The sequence below is a fragment of the Notechis scutatus genome, chromosome 12 (assembly GCF_049901735.1).
Source record: "Notechis scutatus isolate UNSWTSFEM ecotype Mainland chromosome 12, rNotScu1.2, whole genome shotgun sequence".
NCBI lineage: Eukaryota > Metazoa > Chordata > Lepidosauria > Squamata > Elapidae > Notechis > Notechis scutatus.
In genome coordinates, this window is record NC_142020.1 from 14,331,360 (window position 1) to 14,349,030 (window position 17,671).

General features: G+C 41.6%; 1 protein-coding gene across 2 annotated transcripts in view; it reads right to left on the reverse strand.

Annotated features, from left to right (window-relative positions):
* Positions 1 to 2,392: 2,392 nt before the first annotated feature.
* The window catches only part of PDGFA (platelet derived growth factor subunit A), a 55,109-nt gene continuing 39,830 nt past the window's right edge, over positions 2,393 to 17,671 (reverse strand). Inside the window, exons 5-7 of one of the 2 annotated variants that reach the window (XM_087942198.1) lie at positions 9,184 to 9,310; positions 7,793 to 7,864; positions 2,393 to 6,133 (exon numbers count right to left, since the gene is read on the reverse strand). In XM_087942198.1, coding sequence (XP_087798324.1) covers positions 7,797 to 7,864; positions 9,184 to 9,310 — 195 coding nt within the window. In that variant the 3' untranslated portion in view covers positions 2,393 to 6,133; positions 7,793 to 7,796. The remainder of the gene's footprint in view (positions 6,134 to 7,792; positions 7,865 to 9,183; positions 9,311 to 17,671) is intronic. The other variant, XM_087942199.1, reaches the window with a different exon arrangement.

A 17,671-nucleotide genomic window follows, 5' to 3' on the forward strand; every position in this document is an offset into this window, starting at 1 on the left:
GTTGCATAAAGTGCAGCTATATATGAATTAGGCAGCAGCTAAACCTTCATTATATTACTGTTTTATATTTAAAACCAGGGGAAGAGTGAATGAGCATTGCAAGATATAATGGTAAAATAATGCATCTGTAACGTGGAGATACGTCTATTTTGATAGTAGAAATTCCAGCTGACAAGGTTCCTTCCACTAGCTGTGGGACACTGCAACCATCGTAAATACACCTTGGTTGCAAGCACCTGGATGTTGATCATGTGACCTTGGTGATGATGCAATAGCTGTATAAATATGAGGATAGGTTGTAAGTCACCTTTTCCGGTGCCATTGTAACTTTGAATGGTTGCTAAACATTGTAAATTGTAACTTGAGAACTATTACGTTTACAACTGTAGATGCCAACTTGATACTTATTAAATCCACACAAATCCAGATACCCCTGCATGCATTTTTTTTTAAATCAGCAGGACTATCTGAATAGGTAGGACAGTGCTCTCCAAGGAAGAAATAGGAAATGACCAGGCTGAGCCCAAGGGTCATTAGCCTCAAGTCTTACTTGCTTCTTTCCTTGATTAGTTTTCATCCATTACTTCTTGTCCTGCCTTCTGCTGCTTTGCAGAATAGGACAACCATCTCTTCTTTGACTTTTATCTACCGCCAATTTGCTTTGACTGCTAGTAGTTCATATTTAATTTTATTCCCACAAGGTACACTGGATTGAGACAGAAAGAAAGACGGGCTTGTAGCCAGACTGTGAGCTTCATGGTTGGGTGAGGACTTGGTTCCAGATTCCCAAGACCAAGCAGAGAGCTTAAGCTTGCAATAAACCTTTATATTAATTTGAACTGCCTTAAAAATATAGCTAAGGACACCACTGTGTCCTTCACCAAGGTGTTTTTAAGACTTTGCCAAGGTAACATTTCACGCTGTCCAGATGTCCCATCAACAGTCATCAATGGCCTAGGATGATGGGTATCCCCAAGTCTGAGGACATTTGGACCCAGGGCCTCTCAGGCTTTGCCTTAGGTGTCCATATGAGAAGTTGCATATTTCTGGGACGTCTACAAATGCCAATTAGAAAAACCAACAAACAGATTTTAGAACGTCCTCTCTTCACAGCAGCATCGCAATGAGAAAGCCTGCAGGAGGTCAATTGCCCATCCCAATTTTGGGGGGTGGGTTGAGAGGGAGGGGGGGCAAAAAGAGTCGTGAAGGATAGCCTCACTGTGAGAAACTCTCTATCGCCGAATGCACCAATCCCTTCAATCCCCTGAGCATTGCGTGAAATTATCAAGAAACAGCAGAGCTGGCCAAAAATTGTTAGAAGTTAGCATCGTAATATGAAACCTCCGGGCCTGGCCCAGCCAGGCTCCTGGGAACTGAATTCTTATTTCACACAAGCCATGCCAGATGTACAAGTATAGATTTTCATTCCAGCCCAGGAAACCAAAGAAAGCAAGATGCCAGATTGGTCTCCGGGCTAATTGGGCAAAAGGACCTATCACAAAAGGTTTATTTTATCGAGGGAAGTCTCCTTGAGTGAAAGACGGTATTGGTTTCATTTCATTCCGTGTTTTGAGTTGGGTTCTTCAGCTAAAAAGCTACCCTGGTTTTGTTTGGGGGAGGTAAGGGGCAGCCAAAGGTGTCGGTATGGCTGTAGCCTCACCTAGAACCAGAGCTTGGGTTTTTTTTAAACTCATTGGAAACGTTTTGCTTCTCATCCAAGAAGCTTCTTCAGAACTTGGTTTTCAAAGGAAAAAAAACCCAGGGAAGTCCAGTTGCCTTTTGGGAAAGCGCTGTTGGGACAATCTTGACCAGGATAATGGAGAATCCCCATAGAAATTGAAGATGGGTGGACTTCAACCCCCAGAATTACCCAGCCAAATTTGGAATTGATCTGAGGGGGCAGTGAAAAGATCTTATATGGATGTACCCAGAGTTTCCCATTGCTTTTGCATAATTAGAGTGTTTTGAATGAATCACTGGTGTTCCCAGGGATTGTCTCTAATGGGAGAATACAGGATCCTTTTCTTCCTTCCTTCCTTCCTTTCTTCCTTCCTTCTTTTTCTCCCTTCCTTTTCTCCTTCCCTCCCTTCTCCCCTTTCTCCCTTCCTTCTCCCCTTCCTCCCTTCCCCATTTCCTTTCTTCGTTCCCAATTTCCTCCCTTCCTTCCTTCTCCCCTTCTTTCCTTTCTTCTCCCTCTAACCAGAATTAATGGACTATAAAATTATGAGCAACCTTGATTTGATTTTAAATTTCACTTGAGATAAATTGATATTTTTCTAAACCTTTGGCCTCCTGTATTTTTTTTTTTTAATGAGTGTGTGGAAGGTTTTGTTTTGTTGTGTTTTTCGAGGGGAGCGAAATCAAGTTCAAAGTAACATCACCATTTCAACCATAAATATATAAATTCATTTTTATAGTTTTTCCTTGTTCACATAGCACATACAGAACACTGAGAGTTACACTTATAGGAAAACACCCACAGATATTTTTAGTAAGGTATTTTCCTTTCTCAATACATCCAGATTTTGAATGAATGGGACTTTGAAATCTAAGCAATCATCAAAAGGAAAACTTCCTTTTCATTCCAATTATTTTAATAAGCGTGTGAGTACCCAAGTTTGTTTGATCGATTTTAACACCAAGAGAGGCAAATAATAATAATTTAAACCAGCAACCAAATCCAATGTTGATCAAGAATAAAATCAAGGTAACGTCAGTCATATTGCCGTCCATGGAAGGACATGGAGTTCGTTTAACATTGGACACATAAAAACACATCCACATCCGAACGCACAAATTGGAAACAGAAACCTGTTCAGACATAGATGTTGGGATTGGTTTCTTTGGAACTGTTTTGGTAAGATTTCATACAACCAACACAATGATAATAAAGTTATCAGGAGCAGGAGAGGAAGAGAAAAACACAACTCCCGTCTATAAATTCCATATTTGAGTTCTCCATGGCCCTCTTTGCAATAATGGGAAGGTTTGAGGTTTCCCTGACTATTCTAGGCATCTCAACTCTCCATGTTTAATTCAGCTTTATTCATTGACTTTCCTCAAGAAGAGTCTAAAGGGACATCTCCTTTCATTTTATCCCCACGAGGTAGACTGGGATGAGAGAGAAAGAAAGATGAGGTCCTAGCCACACTGTGAGCTCCCTGGATGGCCAAGGACTTTGTTCCAGATTCCCAAGACCAAGTCAAACTCCATTAAGCACCATCCTGCACTGGTTCTGCTTATTTCTCGGCCTTCTCCAGTACAAAAAAGGACACAGGGAAGTTAAGCCAAGAATTCTGAGGATTATGAGATAGGATGTTAACCTTTACTGTACAGCGTAGGTCCTATTGCACAGGAAGTCTTCAATTAAACACTTTTATTATTCCTGCATCCTGGATTGAGCCAAAGTCCCCTATGGTTAACTCCCAGAAACATGATCTCATGGACTATGGACTTCTTCTGTTATCTGCACAACCATGATGGTAGCTACCAGGAGACAGGTTCTTTGCAGAGGTCTTGTTCTGTCATGAATTCCTGGTCAAAAAAACATCTCTTTCTCCTTCCCTTTCTACCACCACAACCCTTTTGCCCAACCTGATCAAACTCTGAAGCTATTTTAGCTGAAAGGGTCTAACAGAAGAACCCCCCTAGAGGTTTCTTCTTTACAGTGCCATACACAGTAACCCAAGTCAAGGAAGGTCATCCGACAAATTAAAAACAAGCTGGCAAGCTGGGCTATCACTATATTATTGAGTCCTATATTTTCAGAGGAAAGTTGACCTTCAGCTATCCGAGCCAAAATCAACGAGAAAGGAACTCAAGGCCCATTGAACTGGACTAAGACTCGACCCCATTTCTGTCCTTGATGGAAGGATCTCAACCAGTGATGGTGGAAAGCAGGTCATGGAAGATCCACCACCATTGGATGAGATATTCTCACATACAACCAACCCATTTCTCCTCCTTTGGAAATATAGGACACCATACTTACATCTTTCTCCTTTTCCTAATAAAATAAATATACTTTAAATGAGATGAGCTATCTCTGCTAGAAAAATATGTCCATAAAATGCATATCCCAATCTCATTCTTTTTTTCTTTTTTTTAATATTCTGGCTCAAAAAAACAAAACAGGATTTCTTGGGTATAGAAAACCATTCATTTTAGATTAAAAAATACAAACATCACATTTAACACACATACCCCCCTCCAAAAAAGAAAACACTAATTTTTTTGAATACACATAAAGCATTTTTTTTCTCTTTGTTTAATACCAAAAATAAAGAATTTTATGTTTTCCAGCAAGGTGTTCCAGGCCACAGCGATATCAATACAGTAGGAGTAACAAGAAGAATTTTGTACATCTCACACCACTGAAACAGATGACATCAGCAAAATGAGTTGGTTTTTTCCACAAAGGTTTGGTTTGGTTTTACTTGCATTTAACCTAGTGCTCGCTTACCCACACCAAGCCTTTTGTCGACATTCTTAAAAATTATACTCCAACTCTGCATCTTCAAGAAAACCAAGGAATTTATGGAACCTCTGCACCCCGTTGAGAATTAAACATTCATTTGAAGACACAACTTTGCGTTCTCTAGAGGGTAAGGATTAGCATTCTTCGTCCAATAATCTTGAAGTTTTCTCATGACTGGGCTCTGCTTTTGAGCCATGAAATTTAAGTAAATATGATTTATAGTAAGTGATCACAAACTAATACCTTCCAGTTAACAGAATATAACAGATCTTGGAAGTCTTCTACTCCAACCCCCTTCCCAAACAGGAAACCCTACACATTCCAAACAAATGGTTGTCCAATCTCTTCTTTAAAAACTCCAGTGTTGGAGCATTTGCAACTTCTGGAGGGAAGCCATTCCACTGGTTAATTGTTCTAACTGTTAGGAAACTTCCCAGCAGTTTGTCCATCATTTCTTGGCTATACTCTCCAAGAAAAGATGGCAACCATGATATAATCCAATGAAGCCTGTCCACCATCTTGCTTCAGCAACTCTTTGAAGGGCAAAGGAGAGGAGGGGGGGAAACCCAAATACTTGCTTTAAATAATATATTGTGAAAAAGGAAGAGGCCAGGGGAGAAAGGAAAAAAGGGTAGACAAACCAAGAAACATTTAGAAAATTATGCATAGGTATACCATTTTTATTTTAATACATTTCATTAGTCTGCACCCCCTGCTAGGAGAAATAAAAACGCCAAAGTCTTGCATGATCCCATTTCATTGCCGCTACACCAGTCTCTTATATCGGATTATTGGTAAATGTAGTCCAAAACAAAAAAAGAGAGAGATAATAAAATGCTAGGCAAAAGAATAAAAAGAAAAGCTCAATAACTTGATGGTGTAAAAAAAAAAAAAAAAACACAACCCCAAATAAAACGAACACTTAAGGCGCCCCAGATGGATTTTTTTAATAGACTTTTAAATCACCAAGCCAAAAAAAAATTAAAATTAAAATAAAATAAAAAAACCCACTCTAGATTCTGCCCTGGCATTTGATACATTCCTGTTCTTGGTGGTTGTCATCATTGTGCCATTGTTGTTTGTGTGTATGTGTGTGTGTGTATGTGTCTCCAAACTCCGTTTGAATCTGTCCGTCAGCATCTTGGCCTCGGGCACATTTCTCGAGAAAAATAAAACAGACAAGAGGGGAATAAAATAAAAGCACCATTGACAGTTTTTTTTTAGGAAGTCTGCTGTCCACGTAGTGTTCATTGTTCATCCTCATCTTCTTCTCATTCCATTCACGTCACTGTTTCTCGATTTCATGGATAGGGAAACGTCGTATTATTTTGCAGACTGCTACAGTACTTCCTGCGATGTCATATTTAAACAACTATACATTTGTCTCTTGTGTTCTGGTGAAGTGAGTGTGTATGTCTGTGTGTGTCATTGTGTGTTTCTCTCTCCCTCCCTCCCCCCTCTTCTCTCTCTCTCTCTCTCTCTCTCTTTTTTTTTCTCTCTCTCTCTCTCTCTATCAACCAGTTTTCCCCCCCGGATAGGAAGATGAGTGAAGTATTTATCCAGAAAGCACCATACAGCGTAGGTTCAGGAATGTAACAGATCCTGTACATTCGAGTCCCGGAAAGAAATCTTTTCTAGCTTATTTTCACCTGACATCTGTAAAAGAAAAAGAAAAAGAAAGAGAGAGAGAGAGAGAGAGAGAGAGAGAGAGAGAGAGAGAGAGAGACAGAAAGAAAGAAAGAAAGAAAGAAAGAAAGAAAGAAAGAAAGAAAGAAAGAAAGAAAGAAAGAAAGAAAGAAAGAAAGAAAGAAAGACATCCGTAATTAAAGAATTGTTGAATCAAATCATTATTTGCTGGAGATCATAAATCAAGCTAAAGACCATCAGCTTCAAATAAATAAATAAAATAAAATAAATTTTATAACCAACAAAACAGAACTGGTTCCACAAACTATACTTCCTCCAAAAATACAAACTCCAAAGTGGTGGTTCTATGGAATTAATTTCTTGGTCTCCAAAATAGATACTTCTGGGGGAGCTCAACTCAGGCGAACGGTTTTCTCTTCCCCTTCCTCCTCCCCAAGGGAAAGTTAACAAGGTCCCAAGTTCGATGCTGGGGCCTCCAAGGACATATAACAAAGACCACCTTCTATATCCAAGTGGGTTTCAAATCTCTAGGAAAAAAAGAGATTCCTATCCATCAGTTCTGGGCCTGTTTCCATGCTCCAAATATAAGTTGCTCATAAAGCTGGCAGCTTCATTCCCCTGACTTGAGAACTGAAATCTGAAGGCCGTCATAAGGTTGGAAGTCCAGATGATGAGGCAGAGAAAGTGGGGGATCAAGACAGTGGGGGGTATGCTACCGGTTTGGCCCAGTTCACCTGAACCGGTAGTTCAGCCAAACCGATAGTTAAAAAAAAAACACCTCTGATGATCAGCTGATAGGAGAAAGAAGAGAAAAGCGCATGATCGGCCCGCCCACCTGCCTCTGTGCTTTTCTCTCCTTTATCCTCTCAGATGATTGGCTCTGCAGGTCTCAGCTGGTGTGGGGAAAGCTGTGCAGATGATCACCGACCCGGTAGTGGAACAGGTAGGGTCCCGCGGCTGGGCCAGGGGGGCGGATTTGAAATGTTGAGGGCATCTCATGGACTTCCCATCACGAAGGCCAAAATGCTCCCAAATCAGAAGGTTACCTAGCACTCCCTCCTAAGAGAACATTCAACAACTCCCGTTTAATTAGGCCCATATTTTAGGGAAATGGGCCTTCACTGAGTAACGCTCACTAGCCATCGTCATTTTTCGAATTAGGGATGGAGCCTTGATGGACCCGTTTTTACAAATGACTACATCTTCCCAAGACTGTGGATTTATTCTGTGGCATGTCAGTTTTCTACCTAGCTTTCTTTTGGTTAAAAAGGATTACTTAAAAAAACATGCAGAAACCCACAGGCTAGCAATCTAGCCACTGCAAAATATCTCCAACAAAAGAAAAATTTGACATCCGTCCGTAGAGTTCTCAAGAACCAACTGATCCTTCCAAATCAACAATAATTACATATCAGCATTGATTAGCCTCCACATCAATCATTTTTAAAGCATCAAGGATAGCCACCTCAGAATGGAACATCTGCAGATGTAGCTTCAAGGAGAAAAGATTGAGCTTAGCCAATCACATTTGATTGCTGGATCGCTCCCGGCAACAGCCAACGCCCGGAATCTTAAATAATTATCAAATAAGGGAAGAATAATAGCCCAATTTTGTTTGTTTTTCTATTGGTTGTGATCTTAAAGGCAGTTTCTGTATATGGATCATACCTGGTCATGAGCTCCATTTTAAGGAGGGTTTTAACCATTTCCGTCGTTTTTTACCTTTTTTCCTACGTCTGCCTGTTGACATAATGGCAGCATTGGTATATTAAACAAATAAGCCACAAAGGCCATGCATTTATGGAAGCAAAGGAATAAAATGAACTCTTCTCAGAGAAGAACCATTGGAACAAATCATTTTTTACAGAGTTTTTCAAAATCAGAGTTAGAAAGAGCTAATGAGGTCCTTAGCTACTTGCTTCCTCACTGTAGAAATTCAAATTAATGTATCTAATGAAGGAGAGAATATCACCTCTCTACATTGTTCACTGTTGGTCTGTTCTAGAAGGATTTTCCTAACATCCAGATCGAATTTGGGGGATTCTTAGTGCCTGTATTCCATGTTCTTCTTTGAGGACCACGGCAAACAAATCATGGACTTCTTCTATGGACACCATTGAGAGGACATCAAATCCTAACTCTACCTCCTCATGCCAATTCCTTCATCGTTCCTTGAAAAGTTTCATTTCCCCATCCACATCCATCTTGTTGGTGTCCGTTCAATTCTATCTTAAGCTCTTCTCAAAGGGTGCAGAATTGAACACAAGACTTACAAGCTTTAGAGAAGACATATCCACCATGCCAAGATTCATGGTGTGTGATCCTAAACATGGGATGAAAGAGGCACCCATGGTTATCTGCAGTTAATATCAGATAATCCCAGGGGTTAATTTTAATCCTCCTGACATGCGAATAAATGGATTTAAAGTTATTTTATCTGACATATCTCAGCTGGGTTTGATTGTACTCTCGAAACAAAAGATTGGGAGTCAGTTTTAGTGCTTCATCAGAAACCTTGAAATCTGCCCAAAACGTTATAAAATGTATAAGGCACATGAAAAATAATAACATCAGTAATCGTAACAGAACAATAAAAAGAAAGTGCAGGAGAAAGACAACCCACCAGCCCACTTTTAATATCAATCAATATATAAAAATTATTAAATACCAGCTCCTCCCCATCCTTCAAATCTTTGGGATACCACTAAGAGAACACCAAACCCAAATTCTGCATTCTCATGCCCCAATTCCTTTGTCTTTCCTTGAAAAGTTTAATTTCCCCATCCCTATCCATCTTTTTGGTGCCATTCTAGTTTGTCAAAATCCTTCTCAAAAGGCCCAGGATTAAGACTTATTAGTCTTGAAAAAGACGTATCCCCCTATGCTAAGATTCATAACGTGTAGATTTAAGTAACATGAACTATTTTCCATTGCTGTGGTTATCACAAGCATGTTTCTCGTTTCCAGATGCTTAATGCTCAAGACTCCTAGAGAACGTCAGAAAACCCTGTCACATCCAACACCCGTCAACTTCAGTCTCTTAATCTACTCCAACCTACCTGTTTCTTCTTCTCGAAAATCTGGATTGGAATTTGACATTGTACAAGTGCATTCCATGTGCTCTTCTAACTTCACCAGAACTTCCTTTAATTTGGGTTTTCTTCTAACATATTCCACTTTGGCCACCTAGAAGTGGACGAAAACACAATAATAATATTCAGAAGCTTGTTAGCCAAACAGTAGCCAAGAACAAGAATTGGAGCACTGCTATGAGGAAACTGCCTCCAAAATAACTTCTTTGAGAATGAGCTTAAAGATTCAAAGCAAGGAAAAAAGAACCATCACTTCACAGAGTTGTTGTGTCACCACCAATAAAAGGGCTTCTTGGATTTTTAAGTGGAATTTTTCTAACTTGGACTTGGGATCTTGTAAAGCCTCTGTTTTACCCCCAAACTCTCCCTCACCCTTCTATTACAAAGAGCTTGTTGGCATAATGTTCTGGAAAAGGAAGGGATCATTCATCAGCCGGATATTCTCCAAGATAACTTGGCGGGCGTTTATGAACGTGGGTGGCATTTAGCCAATTGTTGCTCAGGTTTGACTTTGTAGCTTAGCACAACTTCCCTGGTTCAAGTGAAGCTGTTTTTAAAGTGTTCCTTGCAGCTGGAGTATTTTGGCAAGCAAGATACACTTGAAAAAAAGATTTTTTTAAAAAAAAAAAAACAAATGGCAAAGGGACCAGCATTTACTATCCTGAAATGTGGACTTGTGTGATAGACTGTTTGCCAGCTTTGGGTGGATGTATTTTGAAAATCAAAGAATTTGTAACACTGTCACACAAGTCATGGATTTGCAATCTTTCTTTCTTTTTTGGGATGAAAACTGTAAGATCCATCTTGTCCTTATGCCAATAAGAAGTTTCATTCTTAGATCCAGTTTTGTAGGCATCCAACATGCCTTGAATCAACCCAGAGTCACATTTAATGTTGCAAAATACACCCTAAGACACTTTCAGCCGACTGCTCAATAGACTTCACAGGCATAAATAAAAATTGAAAACTAAAGAGGAAAGCCGTCTATTTCTTTGCTGACCCAGGTGGATTGTGGGTTCATTGATACATCTACACACACTCTTTGTCAGCCTTGTGAGGTAGTCCTCCAGGCAAGAAGTCCACCCATAAGTACCAACTCTAATTTTATTGTAAGGTTACAGGAACAGATTCTTGCAAGTCTGAAAATACGTCTTCTCCACTCTCCACCTTTACATCCAAGAAATTAGGGAGGGTTTCTTTTGAGATGTTTACTGTGTCCTAATACCTTCCCTGGGCTAAGTTGTCTCTTATCTGACCATTGTCTTATTTATGGCTCTTTCTCCTGTCTCCTGAGGTGATTCCCACATACCATTCCTGGTTAGTTTACCAGATTGGCATATTGCAAAATTCTGATCACGTAAACCTTACATTAAAGACTAGAGCTAGTATTCCTGGGTGTGCTTCTTGTCCAGACTGTTTTGAAGAGCTTACACCCATCTTGCAACTCTGAAAGAAAGCAAATATGAAACCTTTTTCCCCCCTCACCTATAGGGTCCAAGATACTAGGGAGGGTCTCTTCTGCCATGCTTCAATTCCTTCTGTGGGCTCAGTTGCCTCTTATCTAATTATTGTCTTGTCCAGAGGTCTCCAAAGTTGGCAACTTTAAGACTTGTGGATTTCAACTTCCAGAATCCTGGAAGTGCACAAGTCTTAAAGTTGCAAGTTTGCAGACCTCTGGTCTAGCTTGTGGCTCTTCTTCCTCTCAAGGCCATTCCTACATACCCTTCTATTCCTTTCCATGTTTATACATCCTTATAGAATTACACAAACCGGAAGGCCAGGATGACTCCCACTCTGTTGAGGCAATATTTTTCTCATAATTGGCCATGCAGACAGAAGCAGAGTTGCCTCAAAAGACAGACTGGGGAACTAATTAAAAGTCACCAAGTCTAGCCATCTGAAAGAGAAGCAGCTTCCCTAGAACTCAAACTGGAAGGTCATCCAGAAATTTTGCAACTGTTGAGAAACCAACTTCTCTAAGGGCATAAAGTGCTTGCCCTTTCGATCACCAGGGACACAAAGAGACATGATGGCACAGTGGTTAGAATGCAGAATTGCAGGGTAACTCTGCCCACTGCCAGGAGTTCAAAGGTTGACTCAGCCTTCCATCCTTCCACGGTGGGTAAAACGAGGGCCCACATTGTTGGGGGCAAGAGGCTGATTCTGTAAACCATCAGAGGTGGCTGCAAAGCTCTGTGAAGCGGTATATAAGTCTGCTATTGCTTGGGGAGGGAGGGAGGGAGGGAGGGAGGGAGGAAAGAAAGAAAGAAAGAAAGAAAGAAAGAAAGAAAGAAAGAAAGAAAGAAAGAAAGAAAGAAAGAAAGAAAGAAAGGAAGGAAGGAAGGAAGGAAGGAAGGAAGGAAGGAAGGAAGGAAGGAAGGAAGGAAGGAAGGAAGGAAGGAAGAAAGAAAGAAAGAAAGAAAGAAAGAAAGAAAGAAAGAAAGAAAGAAAGGAAGGAAGGAAGGAAGGAAGGAAGGAAGGAAGGAAGGAAGGAAGGAAGGAAGGAAGGAAGGAAAGAAAGAAAGAAAGAAAGAAAGAAAGAAAGAAAGAAAGAAAGAAAGAAAGAAAGAAAGAAAGAAAGAAAAGCCATCGTGGTGCAATGGTTAGAATGCATTATTGCAGGCTAAGTCTGCCCACTGCCTGGAGTTCTATCCTGACTGGCTGAAGGATGACTCAGCCTTCCATCCTCCCAAGGTGGGTAAAACAAGGACCCAGATGGTTAGGGGTGATAAGCTGATTCTGTAAACCACAGAGAGAGAGCTGTAAAGCACTGTAAAGTGGTATATAAGTCTAAGTCCTTTTGTTATTGCTATTTGCATCCCTTTCCAAACTGGTAATTTTGGGTAGACTGGTATTTGGTTAGAATGACTGACCTGTCAGTGAAGCTTTGACACCCATCCCCTGCTTTCTCTGTCAAAGTCTGACAATACGAAAATAGAGAAGGAAAGGAATCTAGTGCCACTCTGAGTCATCCAACATCAAAGGATGACTCAGTTGTCTCATTTACAACAAAACACAAATCAAGACCTTGGCCAACGAAGATCCAGACTGAACCCCAGAGGTAATAAAACAACTTTCACACCAGACAAGAGAGTCTGATGTGAAATGTAACACTCTTGGTCTATCATCACATGTTCAGTGATGCAGTCAATCCACACAGAAGGTTGCAACGCTTGAAATAAATTGCAATCCAATGAGGTTGTAATGCCGGCATTTTTTTTCTCACAACATTGACCAACTCCCATGCAAAGCCACTGACTATAACAGTATTCTAAATATCTTATAGGAAAACATGCTTGAACGGCGGCCCAGAAAGCAAGCAGCAAAGAGTATGTTATGTTATGCATATTTAGTCTGCAAGTACATCTTGAATGCCCTCCTTCTCCAGGAATTCTCTAGAGGTTTTGGATTTGGCTTGGTCTAGAATGCTCAGAGTTGCCTGGTTGAAACTATAGTGAAATCTGTCCATGTGTCACGAAATTAAGGTGCTTTGATCCTGTCTTCTGACTGCTAATTGGTGTCTCTTTGTTCTACATAGCAGCTGTCCTTACATTTATGTTGTAGAGGGTTCCTAATTTTTGAAGGGCCCTTGGTGCTCTGAGCTTGGTTGTTTTCTTGAAGACGGTTCATTACCCAACTAGGTAATATCATCAGTGCTATAAAGGGGGGGGGGGTTTGCTCTTTTGTTACACACTAGTGGCTTGTCTTGACAGGGAACATATAAACAAGAAGCAAACTCTTCTCCCTTCTAGCACTGATGATGTTACCTAGTTGGGTAATGAAATGTCTGCAAGAAAACAACCAAGCTCAGAGATCACTGAGGACCCACAGTCCTCCCCCTCCTCGTCCCCTCCCCATGCAATTCTCTTCTAGCACTGATGATGTTACCCAGTTGGGTCATGAAACATCTGCAAGAAAGCACCCAAGCTCAGAGAGCACCAAGGACTCCTGATTTCAACCCTGAGCTGCAAATATTCTCCTTTATTGGTCCTAGTTTTTCTTCTGCTGAGTCTTATGGTTTCCTTAATCTTTTCCTTGGCTGTGAAACCATTCCTGGGAGTTGCACACAACTGGAGGGCCTTCGGATGCTGAAACATTGCCTTCTTCCCAAGAAACTAGCTCTCCCTACTTACTAAGGAAGGACCTTTTAGAACTGGCCTGCCCTTCTTTACAAAGATATTTTCTTGCTGGAAGACTAGAGCGGATTAACCACAGCACGATGGGAATGACAGTCAATTGAACTCGGCCATTCCAAAAGGTTGGCAGGGGTCAGAGGGCCAAAGTTTCAACATTCTGTTGGGGTTTAAATAGACAACACAAAGCCAGAGAGGCACAAAAGGAACAGCTGAGCAGCCCAGCTTGTTTGCCTAATGCATCTCGAGAAAGGGTGGTTGGATTACATTTTTGGGGAGAAAGGAATTAACTGATGGAGATGTTTGGAAAAGCGGAGGGATTTACAGCGCTCGTCTCTCCTCTCAAAAAAGCAGGACCAAAGACAGCATTGGAATCATATGCTGGATGGGGAAATTGTAGAGGGATCTGGTTACTCAAAGACAATTGGGAAAATAGAGAGTAGACATTAATTTAGCTATTAAGATCTTCATTGCCAAGACCTGTTGGATGTAGAACTAGGAGACTTGGATCTCCACCAGATATAGGAGGAAGAGGAGGAAGAAAAGGAGGAGGAAGTGGAGGAAAACAAAGAGGAGGAGGAGGAGGGTGGAGGCGGAAGAAGAAGAGGAAGTAGAAGAAGAGGAAGAAGAAAAGAGAGGAGGAGGAGGAGGAGGAGGAGGAGGAGGAGGAGGAAGAAGAAGAAGAAGAAGAAGAAGAAGAAGAAGAAGAAGAAGAAGAAGAAGAAGAAGAAGAAGAAGAAGAAGAAGAAGAAGAAGAAGAAGAAGATCAAGATCAAGAAGAACAGGAGGAGGAGGAGGAGACGACAACTCCACTAGCAGTTTTCCAATATTTGAAGGGCTGTCATAGGGAAGAGGGGTTGATTTATCCTCCAAGGGCAGGACAAGAAACAATGGATGGAAACTCATCAGACAGATCCAACATGGAAAAAAGAAGGAATTTCCTAATGGCAAGAATGATTAATCAATGGAATAGCTACCCTCCTGGAGTTGTGGATGCTCCATCACTGGAGGTTTTCAAGAAAAGATTGGACAACCAGTTGTCCAGGATACTTTGGATGGGGGTTTGGACTAGAAGACCAAGGTCCAAGGTCCCTTTCCACAGAATGGAATCATTCTATGATTCCATCAAACTTGGTTGCCACCATCCTCCATCACAGCTAACCCTTAGATTTCTGGTGCGATGTCAGCTTTATATCCCCTATCCTTGAATCAATGCTGTTCAACGTCAATAGTTGGACAACGGTCAACGGTTACAAGTGTCTTTGTTCCAGGGAAGGTTAAAATGTAAACCATCTGGCATCCCTAGAAAGGGGAAGAGAACTTAAGAAGAATTCGGATGAATCATTTCGTCTAGCATCTATTCAGAAGTTCCGGAGGAAGGCAGGGGAGAGGCTCAAAAACGCCAGCAACAAAACCGAAGAAAAACAGTTCCTAAAAATAACACCAAAAGCCACAACCACAAATTGCCCACTTAAAATCTTAGGAGAATAAAAGCATTTCCATTCGACTGGTCCAACTTATAAAAAAAGAAGAAGAAAAAGGCTGCATTGATTTAGACGAGAGATGGCTCTGCGTATCAGTCCATGTTGGGGGGAATTGCATGAATCGTATTTTTCACTCTAGATGGGTTTTTCACCCTTATTAGCCCATTCCCAATCTTGCCCAAATCTGTATTTCTCAACCTTCCCCTACTTGTCATTCTCCTGGTCTTAGAGAGTAAAAGAAGAATGCAAAAAAAGAAGGTTCTTCCTCTTTTCCTTCCTATTCCTCTTCTTCCTCTTCTTACCTCTTTGTCTTCCTCTCCTTCTCTCTCTTCCCTTCTTCTCCTCCTCCTCCTCCCTTCTTCTTTTCCTCCTCCTCCTCCCTTCTTCTTCTTCATCTTCTTCTTCATCATCATTTTCTTCTTCCCTTCCCTCCTCCTCCTCCTCCTTGTCCATTTGATGGAATAAAGGTGTTATAAACTTTGTTTTGGACATCAAGTCTGAAGGTTTCCACCTCTTCCTTTGGCCTAGCAGCTTTTCTTCTCCAGCTTCCTAACTCACGGGAAGTCCACTGAGGACTGACCAATTGTCTCCCCATCTTGTCCACAAAAAAACAACAACCTAAGAAACAGAGGGCCTTCTGCTTTCGGTTATCAAATTAAATAAGTAGAAGGGGTTTAAATATAAACTTGAAAACCAGTGGAAATAGAACAAGGCAAGCTTTCCACGCTCTTCTGGGAAGAAGCAAAATAGAAATCTTGACCGCTTTCTGCATGAGCAGCAAGAGAATCTTCAGGATTATGGGACACAGAGCTCATTCATCCCCCCCCCCCCCAAAAAAAACCCACTGGAATTCCAAAGAGCATGTGAAACAATTAATTATATCAAAGACGAGGAGAAAGGGAGAAGAACGTTTAAGTCACTGAAGAAAGAAACATGGATTTTCTTTTGGAAGTCACTGGTGTGACAGAAAGGTCACAACTCTGACGAAAAACACACCCCTCTCATTTCACTTCTCCTTTTTTAATTAACATTAAGCCGAGGGAGGATTTTTCTCAAGACCTTTTGCAAGCATGCTATTGTTATTTTTTTTTTTCCAGGCAGTGACTTAGAGTAAACTAAGATCAATTCTCATACGCTGGGCAGAAGCTTGCTTCTAAAAACAGCCCCGAGAAGGACATCCAAGCAATCTTTTCTTAGAAAATGCCATTTCTCCTCTTATTAGGAACAGAAATCAGGCATCCACAGAAAAGCAGATGAGAGACACTCAAGTGAAGAACGCAAGAAGATGCTTCATAGCAAGCTAACCAGAGGTGGCATTCAGCCGGTTCTGACCGGTTCTACAGAACCGGTAGCAAAAATTTTGAGTAGTTCGGAGAACCGGCCAATCCCACCTCTGACTGGCCCCGCCCCATCTATGCTCCGCCTCCCATTGAGTCCCAGCTGATTGGCTGGGTCTTCTTTGGTTGCCCTGCAGAGGAGAATGGAGCTGGAAAGCAGGCTAGTGGGCTGGGGAGGGAATGGAGATTTTGCAGTCTATCCTTCCCCTGCCACACTCGCCAAGCCATGCCCACCAAGCCAAGCCATGCCCACCAAGCCAAGTCCACAGAACTGGTAGTAAAAAAAAAATGAAGCTAACTATAGGCTTATCTGGTCCAGCATGATCAGCCATAAATAGTAGACATTCTTGAGGGTTTCAGACTACCTCCCAGCGCCATCTGAAGACCTTAGGATGGAACGTGGAATCCTTTGCCTGCAAAACATGCACCCAGCCTCCCCTCCCCCATAGCTATTTTCTAAAGAGCTATTTGCAACCATAGAGCAAAGGGTCTCCAAAAATGTGCTACCATCGCTACAACGTCAGAGAAGTCTGGAGGGGGGAGGAAAAACATCTAAATCCCATTGGATGTCCTCAAGGTCCTCAACCAGTTAAAAACCGCCTTTCCCGTTTACAGCTATCCTAGTTTAAAGCTAGAAGTGTCTGGGAATGCTTGGACAGACTGAGACAGCTGCCAATCAAATTAATTCGTGTAGTAGCTTTCTTCAGCATCTGCTATCCCGACTGAGTGTCGGAGAAATTCAGACAGAGCCTGGGTGGAGTCAAGCAAGGCATCAACCTGGACTCCTTAAGTTGCCACAAGCGGTCTGTAAGTCCAGCTTGAATTCTGTTCACTCTTATCTAGCACTCTAGATAATGAGATATGAGCCACAGCGGCACAGTGCTCAGAATGCTAACAACCGTTTCTCTCGAACTGGTGCGAACTGGCTGAATTCTACCACTGGTTATAATCAGGGATGGGATTCAAAAATTTTTAACAACCAGTTCTGTGGGTGTGGCTTAGGTGGTGAGCGTGGCTTGGTGGTCATGTGACTGGGTGGATATGGCTTGGTAGTCATGTTATTGGCTGGGTGTGGCCAACTCAATATCACTCACATCAAGGCATGCATCTCCTCGCCTGGCCTCTCATGACTGTGGGGATGCTGCAACAGTCGTAACTGTGAAAAATGGTCATAAGTCACTTTTTTCAGTGCCATTGTAACTTTGAATGGTCACTCCACACAAGCAAAGTACCAGTAAAGGAGGGGGGGGAAAACTCCTGTGACAGGCAGTCTAGTCCTGCCAAGAATGTAATAAGGGTTAATGGAGAGGCAGTTTCTGTAAGCAACACCAGAATGTTTCCTTCCTGCCTTCCTTACAGGATTAGGCCAGTATTTTTTTCTAACAACCGGTTCTCTGAACTGCTTAGAATATTAACAACAGGTTCTAGAGAATAGGTGTGAACTGGTAGAATCCCACCCCGGTTATAACTAACTCCAGGAGGTGCAAAGCACCACCTCAAA